Raw genomic sequence first — 22,473 nt, 5'->3', positions numbered from 1 at the left:
CTTACTTCCGTGTTGGTAAAACAATTCCCCCTAGGCCTCCGCAGGCCACAAAAAGCAGTCACATTCCGTGTTTAGCGACGCGTCTGATTGATTGGAAAACATTAGCTCGAAACATTGTGTTCATTATAACCGCTTGTGTCCAAACACAACTTTTAATTCGTGTGCGCATGCGCATTTTCATCATTGCTTCCTGCTCACCGGCAAACCCAGACTACAAAATGTTTAACGTTGCAGCCGCAAACACAGCTGAGCTTGTTATTGCATTTTGAAAATGTATTTCTTTATTTCTTCGGTTTTTACACGCTGTCACGCGTAAATGTCCGGTCTAGCACAACTTTAGCGGGTCGTCGTTTTGTGCTCTCCGAACACCACCGCACCGCCTCTCCTCTTGCCGTCCGTAATCTTTGGCTCGCCGCACAACAGATTGTACACAATCATCATGGCGACCCAGGCTGGTGGGTATTGAGAAAACACAGCAGTTATTTCCTTCACCTGTTTACACTGAGCCCGACCGTCGTTCACGTTGTAAAAACACGTTTAGCGACCGGCTCGTCAACGTGCGACGCCGTTAACGCGTCGCGGCGTAAATGTACGTCTCTCCGTGACGTTATTCCTTAAGTGTTCTCCGGTTGCTTTAGCTAGCTCCCGTTTAACGGCTGCTAGCGGCGGTCAAATGTAGCCGGTGTTGTGCGCAGCGGGGTAACTCCGAACGACCCCACTTGTGTTCCGGTCTCGGGCCGGTACCGACGAGACGGGTTCGTTGCGGTTGACGTTCACCGGTGTAGTGGAGCGCGAGGCTCAGACGTGTCACGTTCCGTTAAACCAACGGCTCACTTTCGTTTGTCCTGTGACGGATCGACTCGTACAACGTAAAACTAATGAGACTTATTAGAAAAGGGTTAGTTAGTTAGTAGTTCGTTATGAATAACAAACCCACTGGTTATTCAACCAAATGCTCGAAATTTAAGAGACTTTAGATTTACACATCATTCGTGAAGTAAATTAACGTTAGATATATGATGACAATCTGTTTAGAGGTTGGAATGTGTGACCCGGATGTGATTGATAAAGACAGGTTCATTTTTTTTTTTTGGTGAGCTATTCCGGTTCAGAGTCATTTGGACTGCTGGTCAATTTAAGTTTGTTATTTTCCGGCATTTCCCGCGTGAAACGCTAATGTTTTACACCAGTTTATAATAAGCATCATCATTTACAGCCACCTGTGGTATAAAACCCCCTCAGGACGCACGCGGGGACAGATGAAGCCATTCGAAAGGACGAGTTAAAGCGAGGAACTGAAGAGAAATCAAACCCTCTGTGAATCAAACACATCTTTTCCATCATTTCAGCTCGGTCTCAAAGACTAAAGTGGATCTTGGCTTCATTCGGCTGCGTTCCCCCCCCCCCCGGGAATGATGTACTATTCAGAGAACTAACTGAATACATGTTTTCATCACTCCTCCAGGAAGTGAAGAAGTCCTGATGGAAACTGAGGCGAAGCCAAAAGAAGCTGAACCGCTCTGCGAGGACGCCGAAGGAGGCGACGCGGAAACTACGACTCGCACGGACGCCGCAGACGCCACATCTCAGGACTCTAGCATTAGCAATGGAGACGACGCAGACGACGGGCGGGAGACGGTGGACTTGAAGATTATCTGGAACAAGAACAAATACGATCTGAAAATTCCCGTTGACAACACCGGAGCCCAACTAAAAGAGAGGATCCACTCACTCACTGGTGAGAACGCTCGAGCACCGCACCGGTTTTACAGCGATCCATGAAGCTTAATGAAGGCGTAACGGACTCTCTCTCCCCCCCCCCCCCCCCCCCTTCCTAGGTCTTCCACCTGCTATGCAGAAAGTCATGTACAAAGGATTGCTTCCAGAGGACAAAACGCTACGTGAAATAAAGATTACGAACGGTGCAAAAATAATGGTGGTAGGATCCACAATAAATGATGTATTAGCTGTGAATACACCCAAAGATGTCATCCAGCAGGAAGTCAAAGCTGAAGAAAACAAGAAGGAGCCTTTATGCAGGCAAAAGGTAAGACTAACGGCATGTCCGCGGAACACAGTGAAATATTCATGGGGTTTAGCGTCATTAAACCTGGAATGTCATTTCAGCAACACAGGAAGGTTCTGGACAAAGGTAAACCAGATGACATCATGGCGTCTGTTAAAGGAACAAAGGTGAGAGGAGCTGAGGGGAGTTCAGCCACGGCGGGCGGCTCGGGCCTGACCGTGTGATGTCACTAATGAGCGTGCACGCTACCCGTCTCTCCCCCCCGCTAACAGGAGCGACTACCGACGGTGCCTTTATCCGGAATGTTCAACAAGTCCGGAGGGAAAGTTAGACTCACGTTCAAGCTGGAGCAGGATCAGCTGTGGATCGGAACGAAGGGTGAGATCACGACCGGCTTCATTTCTGCTGCTTGAACTCACTCCGACCCGAAGAGAGAGATTTAAAAACCCTTGACTTTTGTGTGTTGGTCCTTTGCAGAGAGAACCGAGAAAGTCCCAATGGGCTCCATCAAAAACGTAGTGACTGAACCCATCGAAGGCCACGAGGACTATTACATGATGGTAAGTGTTTGCTTGCTGCTACGCACGTAGGACCGGGAAGGGGGGGGGGGGGCAGGACGTGTGCCCGCCCAATTGTACAGCTGGCCACGTTGCCATGGTTTCCAGCTGTGTAGAATTGGTCCAGCGGTTTACAATGCGGACGCAGTGAGAGTCTAGTTTCATGGCTGCAAACATTTTTTTCACGTTGAGACGAAAAAGAAGCTGGAAAACCACAAGATCCTGCCGCTTGTCTTTTAACTTTTCGTTATATTGGTTTAAAAAGCTTCTCTGTTAAAGACCAGCTGATTAATGGACTCCCCGGGCCGCTTCCTCTCTAGTTCAAAGTCAGCTGACCCAGTCTCTCTCTCTCTCTCTCTCCCCCCAACTTGATGATGGAGGCAGATAACCAAACGTGATGGTATTTCCACTGGGAAGTGAAAAGTGATAAATGTAAAGGCCGTACAAATGAGGGATAAAAACAATCCCGTCAGGTCGGCACGATCGCTTCCGACAGACAAGAGGCTCGTTGGGTTTTTTGTTTCTATCGATTCCTGGTGTGCAGCGCCGTTGGGTTATCGCTACTGCTCGTAATTATTATTATTACGAGCGGGGGGGGAGGGGGGGGGGGGACTTGGATAAAAAAGTTGAATTAAAAATAGTCCCCAGTCCCCGCCCCCCCTCTACGTGGGCCGTATCTGGACCAAACCTGAAACCAGTTTGACGCCCCTGGTTTAGAGTCTTTTTGTGGCAGAGAAGTGCTTCATCCCAGGTTTTTTTTTTTTCCACGTTTCCACGACAACAGTATCTCGCCAACGCTTCATATCTCCAACCACCGTTGTTCAGCAGACCGTCGCCGCCCCTCTGCTTTTTGACATCTGTGTGGTCAGCCGTTTATTTGGCTCACGGTGGCTTTGCAGCTCAGTGCTCTCCACACAAGTGTTCCTCTGACATATGAAGCGCGGCACACGTCCTCCTCTCCTCTATTTTCCAAAGTGACGCTTTTCTGAAAAGTTCAGCGATTTTCAACCAGAACCGCTTCACCGTGAAGGTGTGCTCAGAAACACTAACCGGATGATGGGCAGTCATAAAAATATTCTAAAAGCGCCATAATCCAACCCAACGCAACATTCCACAAAACGTTGAAACGCCGTAATCCAAACGCAGGTCACCGCGTGGCGTTTGGGGCTGTGCGGCGGAGCGGGAAATGTCAGCGCCTCCTCTAGATTAACCTTTCTGTGCGAAGGCACTTGTGTTTGCCTTTGTCAGAATCAAATGGAAATCCCAGAACAAGTAACATAACCGAACCGGTTAGTTGGCTGAGGGCCGAGATCCCGACAGATCGGTGCGTCTCCGGCGCCTCGGAGGACATCTGCGTTCGAGCAGCGCGTCCCGGAGCTCGGATGACGGCGTTTTGATTAATGGGACGTAAACAAGTAGAGTGACGTGATGAATGCAAAGGCCGTACAAACTGACAGCGCCGCGCCAGTCGATCGAAGCGACCCGTGTGAGGGAAGCCGGGCCGGGGTCTCCCGTGGCGTCGACGGGGAAACGGTGTTCAACGTGCACCGATGAGGTTGCTCTGTGTCGCGTCGCGCCACGAGGATGAAGGTTGATGGCAGCGCGTCGCTGCATCGCCGAGGAGTTTATGACGTGCGAAGCGATGCGGGACTTCAAATGCCACCGGGCAGGGAGCTTTCCCCCCCAAGACACCAAAACCCATCATCGAAAACAGTCTTCCACCCGGGTTACTTTAACGTTGAGGCTAAAAAGAAGGAGCAATAGTCATGAATAGATGTTTAATTTGTTTCTGTTGGAATGATTAAGTTGGCTGTGAATCACCACAGAAAAATGTTCTGTATATTCATCAAAGCTATTAGCTCTGGGAATGTTGATCATGCTTCAAATATATGCAAAACATTCCAGATGAGCTCATTTTAGATAATTAAATGTAATTTAATCTGTACATTCTGAATACCATCTACCAGTTTGCTTTTTCAGAACGTGAACATTTGATCATTTCAAATTGTTTGTTTGTTTACCTCTGTAGGCTTTTCAGCTGGGTCCGACTGAAGCGTCTCAATATTGGGTCTACTGGGTGCCTGCACAGTTTGTCGATGCAATCAAAGACACAGTCCTTGGGAAATGGCAGTATTTCTAACGTGCCTCTTTTTTTTTTGAACTGGTACTGAGAGGAGGAGCCAATGAGAAATGAAACTGGATTCCACCGCAAGGTGTTAGGAACTTCTTGGAATACAGTCAGAGGAAACGGACGGATGCCTGAGGACTTATCAATATTGTTTTTAGGTTAAAAGTGCACTATGTGGCAGCGTAACAATTCTCAGCCCTGTGATCGTTCAAGGTTTTCAAGCAAATCCAAGGGAAAATGATTAAACAATTGTACAGAAATTGCTAACACTTTTCTTCAGTTATTCTTAAAGAAATAAAACTTATTTAATGAAAGGAAATACTTTTTTTTTTTTTATTCACTTTGTGAGGAACCAAAAAGTTGCACATTTAACATCGCAGGTTTTCCCAGTTTCTTTGAAAAACAACTAAAACTCCATTCTAGTTTGATGAGGTTCGTTGAGTGAACACAGACTAATTCGATTTGGGTCCGTGTGTCCAAGCACTTTAACATCGGCTTTAAAAAGGATTGTCTTTTCTGAAATATGGATCTTCCAAGAAATAAGAAATGATATTGGCTTTACTCGGGTGAGTAAGATCAATGGGATTGATTAATAATGGAGTCACGTTTTACAATTATTTTGGTACTTGCAGGATTAATTTAAATATCTCAAGACAATGACATCAATAAACCGCCTTGTATCGCCAAAGGCATCGCTGTGCCTTATAATTAATAGTAAAACTCACTATTTCAGTTAATTTAAAAGCTTTGCAGCACTATTCATCTATTCCAAGTGAAAAGGGTATTTACACATTAGTCAATTTTAAAAAGGTGCCACATCACTAAAGTTCAATGCGTGTCTTTTACACGAAACGAATAAGAATATGAACTATTTAAAATTTTAAACTTATATGACAAAGAAAGGACAGAACTGTTGGAGGTTGTAAACGTATAAAGTTGACCTTCTGAGACTGTTAGATAGCGTCATTCCGAATATACAAATGATGCCAAATACATTTTATATAAAGCTATGATCTCTACAACCTCGTGGGCGACACGCGACGCCTTTACTCTGAAGGGAGTCCAAACCGGAAACCAAATTCGCTGCTTCCGGAAAACGTACCCGCAACTTCCGGCGTGACACTGTGGCGCGGCAAACTGCAAACCTTTTCTCAAGTCACCGGCGAACCGACGGCCGGCGATGAGTGAAGCGGCGGAGGGGACGCGCCCCCCGCCCGTCAAGGTGCTGTCCGGCCAGCTGAGGACGGCGGAGCGCCGGGGACCGGCCGGCGGCGGCGGCGGGGACGGCTTCGTCATCAGGCCGGGCACGGCTCGCTCTCTGCCGGTCTCCCTGGTGTGGATGCAGGGCACCGTCGTGGAGGTCCGGCCGGAGGGAAACGGCGTGACGCTGGTGGACGAGACGGGGACGTTCGCCGTGAAGGGCGTCCACAACGTCCCGAGGGGGAAGCCGTGTTTGTCCCAAGGTGGGGGGGGGATTAGTTTATAAATTATTTTAAAAACGTATTATTAGAACAGCAGTTGATTTTTTTTTTATTTAAGTAACTTTTTGAATCTGGATCTCTAGTCAACAAATGTTTTTCATATCTAATGTTAGTAACTCAATTTAAATCATCCCCTAAAATCAAACACATTTAGTTCCTTTTGAACCACATAACACGATTCACTCAAAATGTTTGAGTCGTCATGAACCGCCGTGTCTGCAGGTAAATACGTCATGGTGATGGGCGTCATCACGGCCGTCTCCCCGGAGCCGGCGATCCACGCCGTGAAGATGGCTGACCTCTCGGCGCTCTCGGGGCTCCACAGAAGGATGTGGAAGCTGGAGGTGGAGGAGCTGCAGCGGGTGCTGGCCTGAAAGTGGAGGCGCCGCCTCCTCCTCCTCCTCCTCCTCGTCCTGGCAGAAAGACCTGTCATGCAGCGTCGAGGTGATTCTTGACAAATGGCAGAAGAAACAAAACTCCCCCTCAGAAGGACTGAGTGAGGAGTCTGAATCTTGTGTTTTGTGCTTTCAACAGAAAGGAGTTTGAGGGCAATGCTAATAAATGATCCATTTCTAATGTGCCTGTGAAAGACAATTAGGAATCGGGTACTTGTACTCGGCCTCAGGTGGAAAGTCAGTTTGTAGCAGCCTTCATTTTGAGAGCCTTTTAAGCATAATTCTTTTTTTTTTCTAAATCTTTTTTAGGGTTTTCAGTGCCCGACTGTGCTTCAAATAAAATCACTTTAAAACTACACAGGAGATCTGAACACTTCTTCCCACCACTGGATGCAAGCGTGATCAATAAAATGGCAGTTAAAAGTTTACAAAAAAAACTTTATTTGGAGGGGTGGCCATTACACTGGTTTATTAATAGATAAATGGCAATTAACTATGGCGTCGACCGAACCCTGGATTTGAAGGGTCCCATACTTACAGGTCATGAACACAGAAATGACTCTCAGGTCAACTTTTATCTGATGGTTTCACACGAGCCGCTCCCAGCAGCGCGTTCAGATGTTCTACTGAATGGCACAGAGCAAAGCTTCCAGTGTCTCCCACTCAGCGCTAACACTACCGGGGGGGGGGGGGGTTCAGAGTGAGCCAGCCGCCCGAGCGCCAGCTCCTTTAAAACCATGCTGCCCCCCGCCCGCCCCCCCCCTTTTTGCGAGCCCCTCGGGGATCCACCTCACTCATCTCTTTGAATACTGCATTAGCTGCAAATGAACGCGTCACGTGTCGTCATGGCATCGTTAGATAACGTCTTTAAGCAGAAAACTGTATTTTCCAAAGTCATTGTCATTTGGTGCTATAAGATGGTCTTTCCGGGCTTTGGCCAGTTTCATCAAAAGGAATTCCCGGCGCTCCTTCCACTCCTTCAGCTCCTGGTCCCCGTGGGCCATCTTACACGACTCGTCCTCGGTGCACGTGTTCTTGAGGAACCTGCCGCGGGCAAAACAAACAAAACAAAAAGGTCAACGGTCCGATGCGCAGGAGGCCCGGAGACGCGCTTCCCTGCCGGCGGGTCAGCTCACCTCTCGCAGACTCTGAAGGTGCCCGTGGGAAAGCGGTACTGCCAGCAGTTCTGATCGTCCTCGGAGTTGAATACGCGGTCCCTGTGCTTCTCCGAGGTGATGTGCTGCTGCCACTGCTTCTCGCTGTTACAGTTCTTCCCGCACAGCCAGCAGTGATTGCCGGCCTGCGAAAACACACACACACACACACACAAGGGAGAATGATTGCCCGCCGGGTTAGATCCCGCAAGTCAACGCCGTTAAGTCGCTTTGGGTGTTTTTTCCAAGTAGTTACGCACAATCAAACTCGCACACGATTTAAGCATCAGAGACGAACGCACCCGCAGTCTGACAGCCGAATGATCACATGACGCACATAACATTCCAGAGAGATGCATGAGCACGACGTAGAGAGGGAGGATGCAATAAAACAACATGTCTGACCCATTAATATGAAATAGTGCGCACGAAGAACAACCAATGACACCCATCGACAACCTTCAGCTACGTGTGTGTGTGTGTGTGTGTGTGTGTGTGTGTGTGTGTGTGTGTGTGTGTGACGTCACTGGTGCTCTACATTCTAATCACAGCGCTCCAATAAACTGAAGGATTCGAATTCCCCACTCACCACTTCCTCGGCGTAGTCGGTCGGCATGTGGATCTGTTTGCCGTTCTCTCTGACAGAGTTGCTGGGGGTCTCGTCCCCCCAGCCAGGCTTCTGAGACTGGAGCCACTGCTCATAAAGCTGATCCATGTCTGGAACTAGACGAGGGCATTTCAAATGAGTGATTGAACCGGAGCATCTCTCACACACACACACACACACACACACACACACATAAATAAAAGATCAAGGGTCGTCGACTCGGACTCACTGTTGTTTTCCCTCATGTACGTCCAAAGGTCTCTTTCTTCTTGACTGTGAGCAAATGTGCAATTCCCAATGTACTGACACTTCTTGCCAGCGGTTACATGCATGCAGATCTGCGTCAAACGGTAAAAACAAACATCCTTCAGGTGAGCACTGCAGCAGATTCCGGCCAATAGGACACAGGGAGGAGGAGCGCGTACCTCGAATTGAGACGGGATGGGCTTTTTGGTCGGAAGCGGTCTTACTGTTGTCCACTTTTTCCTTTCGTGGGAACTTACGAGCACCACCCTCCGGTCTTTAGCCCACCTGAGACGGAGGGAGAGAGAGACAGAGAGAAAGCGGGTCACCTCCGGCTGAGGTGCGCGGGAGGACGTTGCGTCCGCGGCACTCACGTGTGTCTCGCCTTGGCCGAGCAATACTTCTTGTTTTTGTCGGCTTCGCTGAGTTGGCCGTTCCTCCAGCACTGGCCACAAACAAACATCATCTTCATATTCGGAGGCCCGAACTTCCTCGGTGGGCTGGATAGCGGCTGATGGGATTCAAATAAAAAAAATAATTAAAAAAAAAAAAAGACTGGTAAATATCGTGTTATATATATTGCTGCAGTCACATAATAGCAGGGACCGACTGACGGCTTCATCTGCGCTCACCTGGGCTCCCTGCAGCAACGTGGCTGCACTCAAAAACTTCTTGGCCTCTTGGACGATGCTTTCATGAGTGATACCTGTGTGACGCAACAGTTTACGGGGTGACTATAGTGAGAGTCATTTCATTCCGTTCCACCTGCGGGCAGTTCGTGAGGGGGTGGGGGGGGCGGGGGCCTCACCGAGCTCGTGCTGCAGCATCCACACCTTCAGCTCGATGAGGCTGTGTGCGTAGAAGCAGTCGTCCTCCCTCACGCAGCCGTAGCGGACTTCGTGGCGGCAGAGGTCCAGCTGGCACGGAGGACCCAGGGGCCGGATTTTGGAATATCGGACCGTGCTCTCCTTCAAAATGTGGACCAGGCACCTGGGAGGCAAGAAAGGGTCATGTGCTCGTTCCCTTTCGGGGGGACTCGGTGTGGAAACGCGAGGCGTCGGACTTACTTATGTTCCTCAAAGACGTGCTTTGTCACCGGATGAGAGCAAAGTGAAAAGTCGTCTTTGTTGGTTTTGCTGATTATTCTGGGTTTGTGGTCAAAGCACACCTGCAAAAAAGAAAAAAATAAGTCGGTATTAAACACATCAGTCTTCCTCCAGCGCTGACACGGGGCCTGATCTGGATGGATAACCTGGAGACTTTCGCATCCAAAAACCATCAGCGTCACTCTCAAAGAACAACAGATGAGCATCAGACTAACAAATGAGGCTCCAAAGGGAAGCAAAATATTACATTCATCACGTTCATAGTTTTGTTTTCAACGGGCCCATTTATCATTTTGCAGCAGACAAAGCGATATCAAAGCATCTGAATGTAAGAAACATCAGAGGTGAGATTATATATATATATATATATGATTTCTCAGTATAAACAGATTTATAAAACAAGAAACAAAGGACTCACTCCACAGAGAAACATGAATATCCCACGATGCTCCTGTAAGATCTTGGGGACGGTCAAGCGGATGTTGGAGTTGGGCCCGAAAGGGTCGAAGAGCAGCTCTCTGGAGATGAACCCTTTACGCTCCAGAGTCCAAACATCAATCTCCTCCTGGCAGTATGCGAACGTGCAGTGGCCCGGGTACAGGCACTCCTCCCCAACAGCCACCTCTGAAACAACAACAACGGCGACGCCGATGACGGACAGAAAGGCGCACAGGAACACCGCCACAACGTCTGACGAGTACGAGCAGGCCGTTACCTTTACAAATGTAATAAGGTCCAACATATTGGGTTTTTGTGGGTCTCGGCCGGATGAGCTTCCACTTTTTGTCTGCCGAGTGCTTGATTCTGCTGAGTAAAGCGTCCTTTTTGCATTTATGCTCCTCTGTGTGAAGCGTGTAATCCAGCACTCCGGGACCTGTGGGCGGCAAAAACAAAGAAACGCATTACGAAAAAAACACCACGTCGCTTTCCTTTCCGAGGAGCGCACACACACACACACACACACACACACACACACACGAGTTTTCCTCACCAGTTTTGACGTAGCACTTCGCACACGCCTGCTTGAATTCATGCGTGTCGGCTAAGGGGTTCTTCGCTAAATCCAAATCCACGGCGGCGGGCAGTCCCTTCACCTCAGGCATTCCCACCGCCATTCCCATGGGGCTGTCGTTGTTGTTGTTGTTTAGCTGCTCCAGACAAACAAATGACAAATCAAGACCCAGCACGAGCAAATGGATGACTGATTAAAGAAGGGAAATTACCTGCTGAAGGAACGGACTCTGAGCGTAATCTGAAATGAGAAGAAGAAGAAGAAGAAGAAGCAGAAGCAGCCGGTTACGCAGGCGTCGGTTGACCTTCGCACGCGTTGATGCACAACGTAACGTACCTGTTTTATAGTCGCTAATGTTGAGACTATCCAGGGAGTCCAGGGCCGGGGGGAGGGCGTTGAAAGAGTCCATTCCAAAATACGTGTTGGACCCCGACTTGTGGTACAGCGGGGGCAGGGTGACGGTGCACAGCTGGGCGGCGCCGTGGAGGAACGGGTTGATGTGCGGCGGCATCAGGAAGGGATTCGACATGGGGCTCCCCGAGGGGATGCTGGTCGGCAGGGGCAACGGCCCCTTCATGGTGGGTATGACCTGAGAGGGGGAGAGAGAAGAGACGGGCGACAGTCACACCGGCGCTCACGCTGCCCCAAGCACCCCACCCCCCACGCCCTCCTGCGCTCACTGACCATGGCCGACTCGGGGCCGGCTTGGTCCAGCAGGTCGTCCAGGTCGTCCCCGATGATGTCCGCGTCGAAGTCTTGGCCGGCCTCCAGCATGGCGCAGGGTTGACCGGTGCGGCACCCGTTGACGAAGGAAGGCACGGGGAGAGGGGACGGCGAGGGCGCGGACGCCAACTCGTAGCCCCCCGCCGGCTCCGAGGGGGTCACGGAGGACACGATGCTGTTGGTGGGCGGGAGCTCGTCCACTATTGCTTCGTTTAAAGGCGGGAGCACGGGGGCTTGGATTGGAGCCGCAGCCAAAACGCTGCTTTCCTGGGTCAGCCGAGGCACTTCTGAAAGGGGGAGGAAAGGGGGGAGGGGGATGGGGGGGTGGATGTTGGTCCTTTCTCCATTTAAATCAAGAAATCAAAGCCGTATCAATACAACACTTACCGATCTCTATATCTTCAACTGAAGACGAACCATGGGAAAACTGAAGAGGAAATAAGACAATCACTGGGCATGTTGGAGGGAGGGTTCACACACACATACGTGTATATTTCAGATGCGTACCTTATCACATGACGCGTCTTGATAACTCGACGCTCGCAAAACATTCAAGGCAGGCTGTTGGAACGGAATTAGATGCGTTAGAGGACTGCCGCTGCATGTGCAGGGCCTACTTTCTCTAAATGGATGAACTCCGATTCAGATAAATAACGTGTGACGTCATCGTGTGGAAAAAGGACATGGTGGGGCTTCACTGATGTGTCATGGTGTGTTTGGGATAGTTGAGAGACACACATACCTTACTCCTTACATAAGCTTTACGGATTTTCAATCCCAAAATTTTGGCAAGGTCCTGAGTCAGTTCTGTGACACTAGTATCCTGGGGAGACAATGCACATGCGCGGTGTTTATGAGAAAACATTTTCATTAACCACACCGCACTTAATCAATGTGTTGGGGCCTACATCAGAGTCCCCTGGAGAGTCTTAATTCCTACTGAAGGAGGCCAACACAAACACGGCATCGCCCCGGGCGCCGGCCAGGCAGCGGGCCAGAACCGCCGCCACCAATCCCCTCAGCACTTCAGCTCGTGCGTTTGTTTGTGTTTTGCCGAGGCAAAGAATTAAGCAGACGTTTTGGATGCATCCGCGCGGCACTCGCAGCTCACCTGAGGCACCGCTAGTGAGCATTTGGCAACAGCCTCGTAGGCCTCTTGATGTCTCCCCATCTCCTTCAAGGATCGGGCTTTTCTGTACAGCGCTCTGTAGTTCCCCTCGTTCAAGCGGAGAGCCTTTTCACAGTCTTCTAACGCTTGGTCATACAGTCCCTGAGAAGGAGAGGAGGGAGGAGGGGGAGGGGGGGGGGGGGGGGGGGTGTCAGAATCAGCACAGCTAAACGGACCCGTCGTGCTGGAACACAGAACAAAGCGGCCGCTGTTTGTGTGCGAATGGACTTTACGTGTTCAGGTGAGGGAGCCGTTTCCCTAAAGACCGCAGAGTGCTTTTTACTCCCATGTCACATGACTTGATGCCGGAACACGGACAGGAGAGAAGAACCCGGCGCTCCTCTGGAGGCCTCTTTGTGTTCAGATATCAGATTTTTTTCTGTTTTTTTTTTTTTTTTCAAAAAGCATTCAAAGTGAAATATGTGTTTGGTTGGTTTTTATTCTATCTTCTTGAGGCCCAGCGGAGGAGCCTCCCGGGGGCGCGCTGTTACAGAACATCAACATGACACTGTTCAGATATCACCTGCTCCGTCTGGATGAAAAAGGATCCAAAGTAAGGCTAAGCAGGTTGCCGCTGGCAACCGTCGTTTAATGTTTCAACAGGGACAGCAAGCAGATGCATTTTGATGTTACATGATGTGCTGTTACATGATGAAAGTGGTTTACCTTGAAACTGCAGTGACATTTAAGAGGCTATTGTGCTCTGACATTGGGACAAAACACTGGCCGCTTGACGCGGCACAAATAACTGCTGGTTTTATTTGGGGCTTTAGATCCACGATATAACTGCGTATGTGAAACACTTCATGAGACCAAAGGGAAGTGATTGGGTCTACCTACCGGGACTATGTTCAAGTACGCGGCAGCTCGGTTTGCATACAGCTTTTCCAGTAAACTTGTTGGAACGCAGATGTCTTCCGAGTCAGCATATTCCGCTATACTCAAGGCCTCGGTATACATCTCGATGGACTTCGTCCATTCGCCTTCTCTAAACACGTCGTTTCCTTCTCCAAAGAGATTCCACACAAGTTCCTTGATGAAAACCTGCCAAGAGGAAGAGAATTAAATCAGTGGAATGCAAGAGCTGCAGCTGGTTGGTCTCTTCAGGCACTTTATTAAACGAGTGTGGATAAAAGACACACAAAAATGACTTGCCTCATAATGATCTTGACTTCCCGGGAAAGGAAGGGTTGACCTATAAGCAGGAGAAGGTTTAAGGTTAAAAAGAGCATACATTGGAGTGAGAAGTAACAGTTTTGAAAGAGTTCGATCACATTCAGAGCACAATCCGTCTCACTCAGAATAACCTTGTTTGTCTCAGTTACTAGTTACAATCAGTTATCATCTGTAGTTGATGGATATAGAATAATCTCAATCAGCATATTCCTGAAACAAACTTTCACCCTCAAAACAAAAAAAAAGATTCCACCCGAGAGTGTAAATATTTGTGACATTTTTCATTTGTTTTTTTTACAAACTTAAAAAAAAAAAAGAATGCCAGGTATGATTTATACGGTTGCTGTGTTCAATTATCCCAAAACAACAGAAAACTAGAGAACGAAAAGAATAATAATGATCGTGATTTTAAAAAAAAGGTTCAAATAATACATAAAGTTACTGTCTCGACTAGAATTAGCAACAACTGTTCATCATTGGGTGGAGGAATCGTTTAACAGGAAACCAACTGAATTCCCACAATGTGTCATTAGATGTCACGACGGAGCATCTCACATGTACGCCTGCTTTGTCACATACTGGTTTCCAGCTCGGCTGCCGTCGGGCATCTAAATTTACATTTCCTCGTTTTCAAAACACCTTGCTGATCCCGTCTTCTTCATCTAGATTCCTCTAGTTGTGCCCTGAGATACTTCAGCGCTCAAGAGTCACACGTCACACACACGCCCGCTTCGTCGAGCAGGGGCACTTACTGGATGAACTGCAGGCCTTTCTGGATATCCTGCCAGCGACTCCTTCGATCCTGACACACCTCGGACATGTTTGTGGTGATACACACTCCTGTCAGCACCTGGAAGCGAGATACATGCGGTGTTTGAACAGCTGGTTAAGTGTCCCCGGCAAGGCGGCGGGGACAATGAAAACACAGAGGCACTCCTCGTCATCATAAACCAACACCAGCATGTTGTCCGACTGGTTTTTTTTTTTTTTTTTTTTGGCTGATCACACGAGTTGTATTCCCTAAAAGTCCCTTCGGTGCTCCGCACTTCCGCATCCAGTGATGACGACACGCGGGCGCAGTTCCGCCACTTACAACTACACGCTTTCCTTTTGCAGATTGCGAGCGGACAACTATTAGCGGCTCCCTGCGACAAACGCCCAGATGGAAAAAAGTGCACATCTGGATCTAGAGGATGAATCGGCGCACTTTTTTTGGGGGCCCAGGGCAAAGGGGTTTTTAACACTTTTATCATTTGAAAGCAAAAGGGGTCCATTATCGGACACCACTTCGATCACGCCGAAGCATTCTTCAGGTTGTTTTTTTTTTCAAGCTAACGCGTTTCACAAGGAACGATTAATAAACATGGCCCGAGCAGTTAGAATCGGAACACATGACGTGAGCGTCGCTGTCAGTCATCGTCACCATAGCCCCCGCCCGGCATAATTTATGTGTGAATCAATCAGTTTTTTATTTTTATTTATTTAGGCTAATTCCTAACCAAAAGAAAACCATAAAAGTTGTTTCTTTTCTGGTATGGATTCTGATTTCTAGTCCGGTTTTTTTTCCTCCAGCAAAGTTAAAATGAACTTTGTTCTAAGGACTTTTTTGAGTCAGCTTTCCCCCCGTTAAAGGGTTAAGTTATGCCATGACGGCGGAGGAAGAAGCAAAGGAAAGAGAAATCCTCTTCGCCTTTAGTTCGTTTTAGTGTGTGTGTGTGTGGGGGGCGGAAGGAACACCTCGGAGAGGGACGTGTCCGATAATGGACGCGTCGCGTTTAGCACACGTGTGCGCGTGGGGAACCGCCAGAGTGTGGACTTCTGGTTGGCACCCATCACTTAGCTAGCAGGAGCTAGCAGCACACCCGCTCACATTAAGTTTCAACCGTTCCCGGGGCGCACAAAACCTCTCGACCGACAACACGCCACAGCGTGTGCCTTCCCTCCCCCCCCTCCCACACACTCCTCCTTCGCCTCCTCCTCCCCCCCGGTGCCGGGCACCGGCTAGCCTGACCGAGCTAACGTGACGTTAGCCGACCAAGTTTCCAAGAAGTCCTCCGACCCGACAAAGCATCGGCATGTCAAGTTAAACTAGTTCCCCAACGCAAACAATAGCGAGCGGTAGATGAGTAGCTCGCGCCCGAGTCCCGCTGGAAACCCCGCACAATGACCGAGCGGTGCCCGCGAAACGCACTTACATGAATGGATCTTTATTCCGAGCTTCTCCTACGTGGGTTATCCAAATAGGAAAGGGAAGAATTTTTCGTTTTAGCCCAAATAAGTTAGCTAAGATGTGGAGTATCGCTGAAGGCCGCCCGTCGACTCTTCTTCTTCGTCTTTGAGTCGATGCGGAGCGAACGCCGCGTGCGGCGCAGTGCTGCCCCCAGCAGGCCGCGGGGGACACGACAGCCGGCATGGATCAATAATACTATATACATATACTATATATATAAATTAAATGTGTGTGTGTTTATGTTTATTTGTTGACGCGGCTGTGCTTTCCCTCTTATTTTCCTTATGTGCTAATGAGGATAATTCTCTTGGGGGGATTTGATTGTCATCTGCTCAGATGTGTGGATTAAGTGTCAGGATTTTGCATGCATTGAGTTCGTTATGTCTGCCAGTGAGCGAGTAAACATGTATCATTGCTTCCCTCAGGGAAAGAACGGAGAACTGCCACATGAAAGAAGTGGAGCTGAAAGTGATGCACAGCTTGACCACAATTCAACAAAGTATATCCCACCATGTAGGAATTCATTCATTATGGCATCCCTTTTTTTGTATGTGCATTTTCCAATTTATTATATAACCTTGGAAATCCACAGTGGGCGCTCCATCTTAAATCCTTCTGGCCCATTTCTAATGCTGCTAAGACGCCCTGTTTCAATCTCTTCAATGAAATCTACAAAGCGAGTCACAGTTCAGACTATTAAGCCTGAAGAAATGAAAACTCCTCTCACCCTCAACCGTCCTTTCTGCAAACCCTTTTTTTGAAGAGTTCTGGTGTTTCATCTTTGAATTTATCAACACATTAATTCTCTCAGATCCCCTGTTCTGGTAAATTTGCTTCAGGCCCAGATTCAAGTAAAATACATGAAATGTTCTTTTCAGTTTTAATTTGTTACATTTTTGTGTTAATAGTCCGGCTGTGATTCGATTATAGCACATCGATGAAAAAAAGAGCCACCTTTCACATGAGGTATTTTAATTTAATTAATAAGCCATTCACAGTTCCTCTTCAACATTAATTCAAACCTGGAAAGGAAATTATTTATAGTTCAAAAAGAAGCAGATTTTTCCATCTTTATGCAAATAAAGAAATTTGTTCCAGGAAAAAGTTCAAATGTTTAAATGTTATTGAATTTGGACATTTGAGAAGTATAAAAACAGGAACAAAACATACCAATAAAGAAAAGTAGTAATATAGACATTCAATATTAGTGTACATTGTATTACAATAGTGTTGGGAATACGTTTAGCAATGATTTTATCTCGATTTCACTTTTTTCGTCCTCAATAATGCTTTTTTCTGTTGTTATTGCTGCGGTTTTTCACTTAATCTGAAAAAAGCCCATCATCTCAGGCCCGCAGGCCAAAACGAGCAACGCCGTGAGTTATCTCAGATTTTGTTCTCTGCCCGCCTCGCTCAGCTTTAGCTCGATACCATCTCAAATGCTCCGCGGCGATGGATGAGGTGGAGGTGAAAACACCCCCCCCCCCCCATGTGCAGGGATGGAGGGACGCGGAGCGAGAGGCTGCAGCAGCAGCTGGCAGGAGGAGGCGCTTATCTCACGCGCTGCAGGAGCATCCAGAAGGAAACCCAACCACAAAACACAGTGACTTATATGTCCCCCCCCCCCCCGTTATCAAAAAGCCAAGGCGTGGGCCTCCTGTGATTCAGCCCCCCCCCCCGACAGCAACAGAGCCAGAAATACACTTTCACGGGGACTTAATAAAAAGATGAAACCCAAAGATAGGACACAATTCATGTCCGTTTTCAGATCATGTCTGTAATTTGTCAAATAAACAATCTCAGCTGTTAAAACCACAAACACTGGGAGTGCAGCTCAGTAAATCCTAGTGATGATAGCTGCAGTTTGTTTTATGGAAAGAAGGTCTTTTCTATCCACCTGCTGACATGTTTATTTACAAGAAGGATGGAGTCTCTGTGCCCGAGGGGCGGGGGACTATATTACCGAGGTGTAATTGTGGTACTCTGGGAAGGAGCATTTGTTGTGAGGAAGTGAAGCCGCACACTGCGCTGCTTACACAAACTGAAAATGTTCGCCCCGAAGCTCATTTAAATCTGTGCCCCGAAACCCACACAGCGTCTCTGTAGCCACTTTACACACATGGAGGCTCAAAACCACTTCAGATTTGTGTTTAAACCCAAAAGATCGATATTAAAATCATCATCCAGAGCCATTCTGCTCTGTAAAATGTGTTCATTTGAATTATTTTCTGTCCAGGTATATTTACTTGAATTTTGCATCGCAGGATTGGTGCTGGAGACAAAAAAAAAAAAAAAATAGCCATGTCTGGAAAGTTTTCCTTTCATTACCATCTAGTATTTGCATGAGCATGTGAAATGACGTATTCCCTCCGGCCTTAAGCCCGGAGGTGCAAACACCGAGGCCCGTCGTCCTCTAGGCGGCGTCCCGTCCGCAGGAGGCCGGATTAGCCCGGCGGGCCAATTGGTGATGCTGAGGAGATTATTCAAACAGCATCTAAAAAAAGGCTCTCCACCCTCCTCTGAGAGCGAGGGAACACTCTGACTCGTGGACTTCTGCTGCCTGTTGAACGCCATGGCTGCTTTTTGCCGGATCCTTCTCCTGTTGTCTGGTAAGCGGATTTCTTTTTACTCTGTGGCGGAGCTGCGAGTAGAAGTAGGGAGTGATTTTACCGACTCAGAGCGAGGGCGGCCAGGTGACAGGAGGGGAGAAGGTGCTCTTGTTTACAGAGTGTTATTCGGAGGGAGCGAGTGCAAACAAACCCTCCTGGAACTCTGCACAACAACTTCTGCTTCGACCTCTCTCACCTTTCCACCCCGTTACAAGTGCGAGCCCGGCTTTTTCCCCCGGCTGGAGGTGTCAGTAAAAGTCTAAAGTCGATTCCCAGGGTTCTGTAATGAGTCACTGTGCAGAGACACGTGTAAGTAAGTAAGTGGAACTTCCTCCATATGCTCAGTTTATTAAGAACACCAAGTTCAATGTAATCAAGGCCCAATCAATGCCACCTGCGTAGCTTATAACGCTCAGTTTTTGTGGATTTTCCAAAAATGTGATCCCGTCATATCGACATCCCAACGCTGCGACCCTGAAGCCCTTTGTTTCCGCTTTGCTAACTTATTAAACCGGTCTCCTGAATGTATGTATAGCTGGACAAAAGACCCCCTGCCCTGTTCCTCCTCCTCCTCATCTGCCCCTCACCCCCCCTCCCCAGCGGCCGCGGCCTCCTCGGCGCCGCCCAGGTCCCAGCGGACGGAGAGAGGGCTCCTGGAGCTGGCCGGAGCCATCAAGTGCAGCACGGGGAGGTCCGCCTTGGCTTACATGGTGTACGGGTGCTACTGTGGCCTGGGGGGTCAGGGCTGGCCCAGGGACAGGGCCGACTGGTGAGCTCATTCGCCGCCTCGGGGTCACACGCTCCGCTCAAGAAAAGCCCAGCGCCGTCGGTTCCCCTTTTTCATCTTCTCGGGTCCTATGTGGGCGACGGTGTGTGTGTGTGTGTGAATGTAAACACTGATGCACGTGGCCCGCCTGCACCCCTCACACAGTGTGAAGGCTATAGCTCGGCGTGGCGCGGGGGGGCGACGCCCGTTGCTCCCTCCTCCTTCGTCGCTGTTGTTGTCCTCCGGCTCCGAGCGGCTTTCCTCAAAATAGTTCCCCCCCCCCCCCTTGAAAATTCCACACTCAAATCCTAATTGCCGCCTCCTTCTTTTCCCTCCTTCTCTCGCGGCGGGACACCGAGCCCCCTTTGACCCGTAAAACTTCTAACTAACTATCTGTTGTGGAGACCTGTGGCGTGCTGTGGTTTGATTCCCCCGCTTTCCGGACCCGTGCGGCCCGTAGAGCTCCGCCTCCTACAAAAAAAAACAAGTGGGTCTCTCTCTGTGTGTGTGTGTGTGTGTGTGTGTGTGTGTGTGTAGGTGTTGCCACAGGCACGATTGCTGTTATGGAGATGCGGAACGTCTCGGCTGCCAAACCAAAACCGACCAGTACCAGTGGACCTGCGAGGACGAGAAAGCCGAGTGCGGTAATGTGTCTTCTGAACGGGCCTGGGGGGCCAAAAGTGGCCCCAGACGGGAAGATTTCTAACACATGTTTGAGGGTTTTGAAGCCCCCCATAAATCACAGTCATTTCTGTACATCAACAGCAGCAAAGTTATTCAGGTTTGTGTATTTAAGTACCAGAATAGTGGGTTGTTTATGGTATTCTTTAAATAAATCAATGTAAAATGAATTATTAATAACCACAACGAGATCTAAGTAGCCAGATGTCCAAATGAACCATTGAGAGGCCACATTTTCAAAGCTGAGCTTGTTCCAAGCAAAGTATTCTCAACAAATGACACAATATTACTGAGAAAACCATCGTCCTCTGGTCCCTGATGAAGATCCTTTTTTGTTTTTTCCGTTGCAGATGATTTGAAGGACAAATGTGAAAAGCTGCTGTGCAGGTGTGACAGAGACGCTGCCAGATGTTTGAGGAAAGCACCTTTCATCCCCAAATTTGCCCTCTGGCCAGATTTCCTGTGCGGTCACGAACACCCAATGTGTAACATTTACTGACACAATAAATGCATCTGCCATGTGCCAATCAAACACAACAATGGTTATTGCATAATAATTCCAGCTGTGCTGGTTTTTTCACTGTCACCAAACTCTTTTAATAAAACAACGAGGAGTAAAACAGTGTTATGTGGATTTTTCTAATGAAATGAACACTTGTGTGATGACACACACACACACACACAATGGAAACGGCAACTTGAGCGCTGCTCAATCGATTCTCAGTCCGAAGGTCAAATGTTGGTCATGGATGTGGGGGTCAGATAGCGTCGCCTCGCCTCCTGGGTCTACGCTTGGCTTTGGGCTTGTTTGACTGCGCGTTATCCATCTGGTTTTGAAGATGCTATTTCTTTATAGATGGTTTAGAAGCTAATAGCTATTAAGTGATCTCATAAAACCTAAATAGCAGATTATGAACTCAGGTCTCATTGGCTGTTTGTTTTTGTCATATCTATGTGTTTATGAATCTACCTATATATGGATATCTGATCTAGATAAAACGTGTATGAAATATGTGTCACTTATGAAAGTGGAGGAAAAAAAACATTAAAAAAATGAATCAGCTGTAGGTATTTACCTGCAGATGGCGACATGTTCATAAATAACAAACCTGAAGCACACTGACACAAAATAAACCAACCATTTGTGTGGAAACAATGAAAGAATATTGCCTTAAAATGCACACTGATCTCGTCAGTTGGATTCACGCATCACAGAAGCATGTTTTCGTGCAGTAAATCTCTATTTCGGTGCCCTGCTGCTGGTTTTTGGGGGGATTCCCTTCAGATCGAATCAGTCAAAGTCTAAACCTCAACTTCCCGGGAGACGCCCAGTAAACGGAAATCAAAGGTAAACACCGCCCCTCCCGGACGTTCCCGTCTGCACACCCCAAGCGCACCAACTCACACAGGAACCAGCGTGGACTAAACTGGTGCGGCGTCCAAAGTCCAAAGCAGTGGAAATAAGTGTCCGGGTGCGGCTCCGAAGCAGAGGGAGTCACCTCCACCCGAAACGCGCGTGCACGGTCCCACGTTCCCGAAGGAAAGACACGTGACGCAATTAAAGGTGAATTCCAGCCATTAACAAGAGCAAAATACTTCACAGTCCGGAGGGGGGTTCCTCTCGATTTTCTCATTCTTGCGTACATACTTTCTCAAGCGAACGTCTGACTGTCCCTGAACGCGTCGTGACTGCTGCTCCTTCTCCTCGCTTTTCAGAGGCCTTTCGGGGACCCGTGATGCCCTCAGCATCTTGTCATGGGACCCATGGACCCTCCGCCCTTCCATTGCAGACTGATGCACAGCAGCGTTATTGTGGCCGTGGTTGAGCGCGTCCTTTAATCCCTGCCGGGCGAGATGACTTCAGAGCCGGTTCCACGTTGATTGGGCTCTTTGACAAAATGAGAGCCAGATGGCCCGCGATGAAGTCTTGGTTTGAACGGCCTCAGACATAAAACAGCAGAACCTACTATGACCTCCTACAGGAGATCTGGATCACTGTTTGGACTCTTCTAAACGTTAATATATCAACATTATGGTCAGCGTTACGTTTGTTAGGGAAAAGAATAGAAGGTTTCCATCTCCAACAGATCTTGATTTTTCTGTAGACAACTTACTGAGAACATTTTTCTTCTGTAATCAGTTTTTATACAAATCATCATGGGAGGGTTAATACAAGAGAGAGCCCATTCATCCCCTTTCCGAGTTGAAATGATCGTCATGCGATGAAACCACCTCTTCTTCGTCAATCGACTTAACGACGAGCGCCGTCCAATCAGAGGGGCCGAGTAGGCCCGGTCTACCGCAGAATGCCGAAGAAACAAACAAATAAACTGTGAAACTACCGCAAATGGCCGAGTGTCAGCTGCCAACTGTCTGCGGGGGAGGTCACGTGGCCTGTGGATTAAAGGGCA

The 22,473-nt window shown here is 48.4% G+C and overlaps 4 protein-coding genes across 5 annotated transcripts; 3 read left to right on the top strand and 1 right to left on the bottom strand.

Annotated features, from left to right (window-relative positions):
- The first annotated feature begins 278 nt into the window (after positions 1 to 278).
- On the top strand, positions 279 to 5,030 carry ubfd1 (ubiquitin family domain containing 1). 2 transcript variants are annotated; one of them, XM_037476081.2, is made up of 7 exons: positions 279 to 455; positions 1,466 to 1,738; positions 1,839 to 2,047; positions 2,128 to 2,193; positions 2,299 to 2,404; positions 2,504 to 2,586; positions 4,613 to 5,030. In XM_037476081.2, the coding sequence occupies exons 1-7, from the start codon at positions 440 to 442 to the stop codon at positions 4,721 to 4,723; spliced, it is 864 nt and encodes a 287-aa protein (XP_037331978.1). In that variant the 5' UTR covers positions 279 to 439; the 3' UTR covers positions 4,724 to 5,030. The 2 variants fall into 2 exon arrangements, with proteins under 2 accessions (XP_037331978.1, XP_037331979.1); XM_037476082.2 differs by lacking the exon at positions 279 to 455 and adding an exon at positions 1,200 to 1,317.
- A 726-nt stretch (positions 5,031 to 5,756) lies between these two features.
- rmi2 (RecQ mediated genome instability 2) lies at positions 5,757 to 6,992 on the top strand. Its single transcript, XM_037477002.2, has 2 exons — positions 5,757 to 6,174; positions 6,415 to 6,992. Exons 1-2 carry the CDS (start codon positions 5,892 to 5,894, stop codon positions 6,564 to 6,566), a joined length of 435 nt encoding a protein of 144 aa, XP_037332899.2. The 5' UTR covers positions 5,757 to 5,891; the 3' UTR covers positions 6,567 to 6,992.
- Positions 6,993 to 7,021: 29 nt separating this feature from the next.
- Positions 7,022 to 16,104, bottom strand: zc3h7a (zinc finger CCCH-type containing 7A). Its single transcript, XM_037477001.2, has 23 exons — positions 15,972 to 16,104; positions 14,529 to 14,626; positions 13,756 to 13,795; positions 13,441 to 13,644; positions 12,544 to 12,702; positions 12,175 to 12,255; positions 11,940 to 11,993; positions 11,820 to 11,859; positions 11,394 to 11,719; positions 11,046 to 11,298; positions 10,921 to 10,949; positions 10,689 to 10,845; positions 10,413 to 10,571; positions 10,116 to 10,321; positions 9,659 to 9,759; positions 9,400 to 9,581; positions 9,224 to 9,297; positions 8,966 to 9,102; positions 8,774 to 8,879; positions 8,578 to 8,686; positions 8,331 to 8,464; positions 7,724 to 7,887; positions 7,022 to 7,631 (listed from the first exon to the last, which is right to left on the bottom strand). The coding sequence occupies exons 2-23, from the start codon at positions 14,594 to 14,596 to the stop codon at positions 7,442 to 7,444; spliced, it is 2,973 nt and encodes a 990-aa protein (XP_037332898.2). The 5' UTR covers positions 14,597 to 14,626; positions 15,972 to 16,104; the 3' UTR covers positions 7,022 to 7,441.
- Positions 16,105 to 18,578: 2,474 nt separating this feature from the next.
- Positions 18,579 to 20,668, top strand: pla2g10 (phospholipase A2 group X). Its single transcript, XM_037476995.2, has 4 exons — positions 18,579 to 18,615; positions 19,216 to 19,384; positions 19,919 to 20,025; positions 20,413 to 20,668. Exons 1-4 carry the CDS (start codon positions 18,579 to 18,581, stop codon positions 20,559 to 20,561), a joined length of 462 nt encoding a protein of 153 aa, XP_037332892.1. The 3' UTR covers positions 20,562 to 20,668.
- Positions 20,669 to 22,473: the final 1,805 nt, after the last annotated feature.

This window comes from Pungitius pungitius, chromosome 12 (genome assembly GCF_949316345.1).
Source record: "Pungitius pungitius chromosome 12, fPunPun2.1, whole genome shotgun sequence".
NCBI lineage: Eukaryota > Metazoa > Chordata > Actinopteri > Perciformes > Gasterosteidae > Pungitius > Pungitius pungitius.
Note: the sequence above shows the minus strand (reverse complement) of the source record. Positions and strands in the feature narration are given on the sequence as shown.

Coding starts and splice junctions, on each gene's coding strand:
- ubfd1 (XM_037476081.2), top strand. Junction 2,048..2,127: donor AGCCTTTATGCAGGCAAAAG/GTAAGACTAACG, acceptor ATGTCATTTCAG/CAACACAGGAAGGTTCTGGA. Junction 2,405..2,503: donor GCTGTGGATCGGAACGAAGG/GTGAGATCACGA, acceptor GGTCCTTTGCAG/AGAGAACCGAGAAAGTCCCA.
- pla2g10 (XM_037476995.2), top strand. CDS start 18,579: ATGGCTGCTTTTTGCCGGATCCTTCTCCTGTTGTCTG. Junction 18,616..19,215: donor GATCCTTCTCCTGTTGTCTG/GTAAGCGGATTT, acceptor CCCCCTCCCCAG/CGGCCGCGGCCTCCTCGGCG. Junction 20,026..20,412: donor GGACGAGAAAGCCGAGTGCG/GTAATGTGTCTT, acceptor TTTCCGTTGCAG/ATGATTTGAAGGACAAATGT.
- zc3h7a (XM_037477001.2), bottom strand. CDS start 14,596: ATGTCCGAGGTGTGTCAGGATCGAAGGAGTCGCTGGCAGGATATCCAG. Junction 12,703..13,440: donor CGTACTTGAACATAGTCCCG/GTAGGTAGACCC, acceptor TCTCCTTCTCAG/GGACTGTATGACCAAGCGTT. Junction 12,256..12,543: donor GCTCACTAGCGGTGCCTCAG/GTGAGCTGCGAG, acceptor TTGTCTCCCCAG/GATACTAGTGTCACAGAACT.
- rmi2 (XM_037477002.2), top strand. CDS start 5,892: ATGAGTGAAGCGGCGGAGGGGACGCGCCCCCCGCCCGTCAAGGTGCTG. Junction 6,175..6,414: donor GAAGCCGTGTTTGTCCCAAG/GTGGGGGGGGGA, acceptor CCGTGTCTGCAG/GTAAATACGTCATGGTGATG.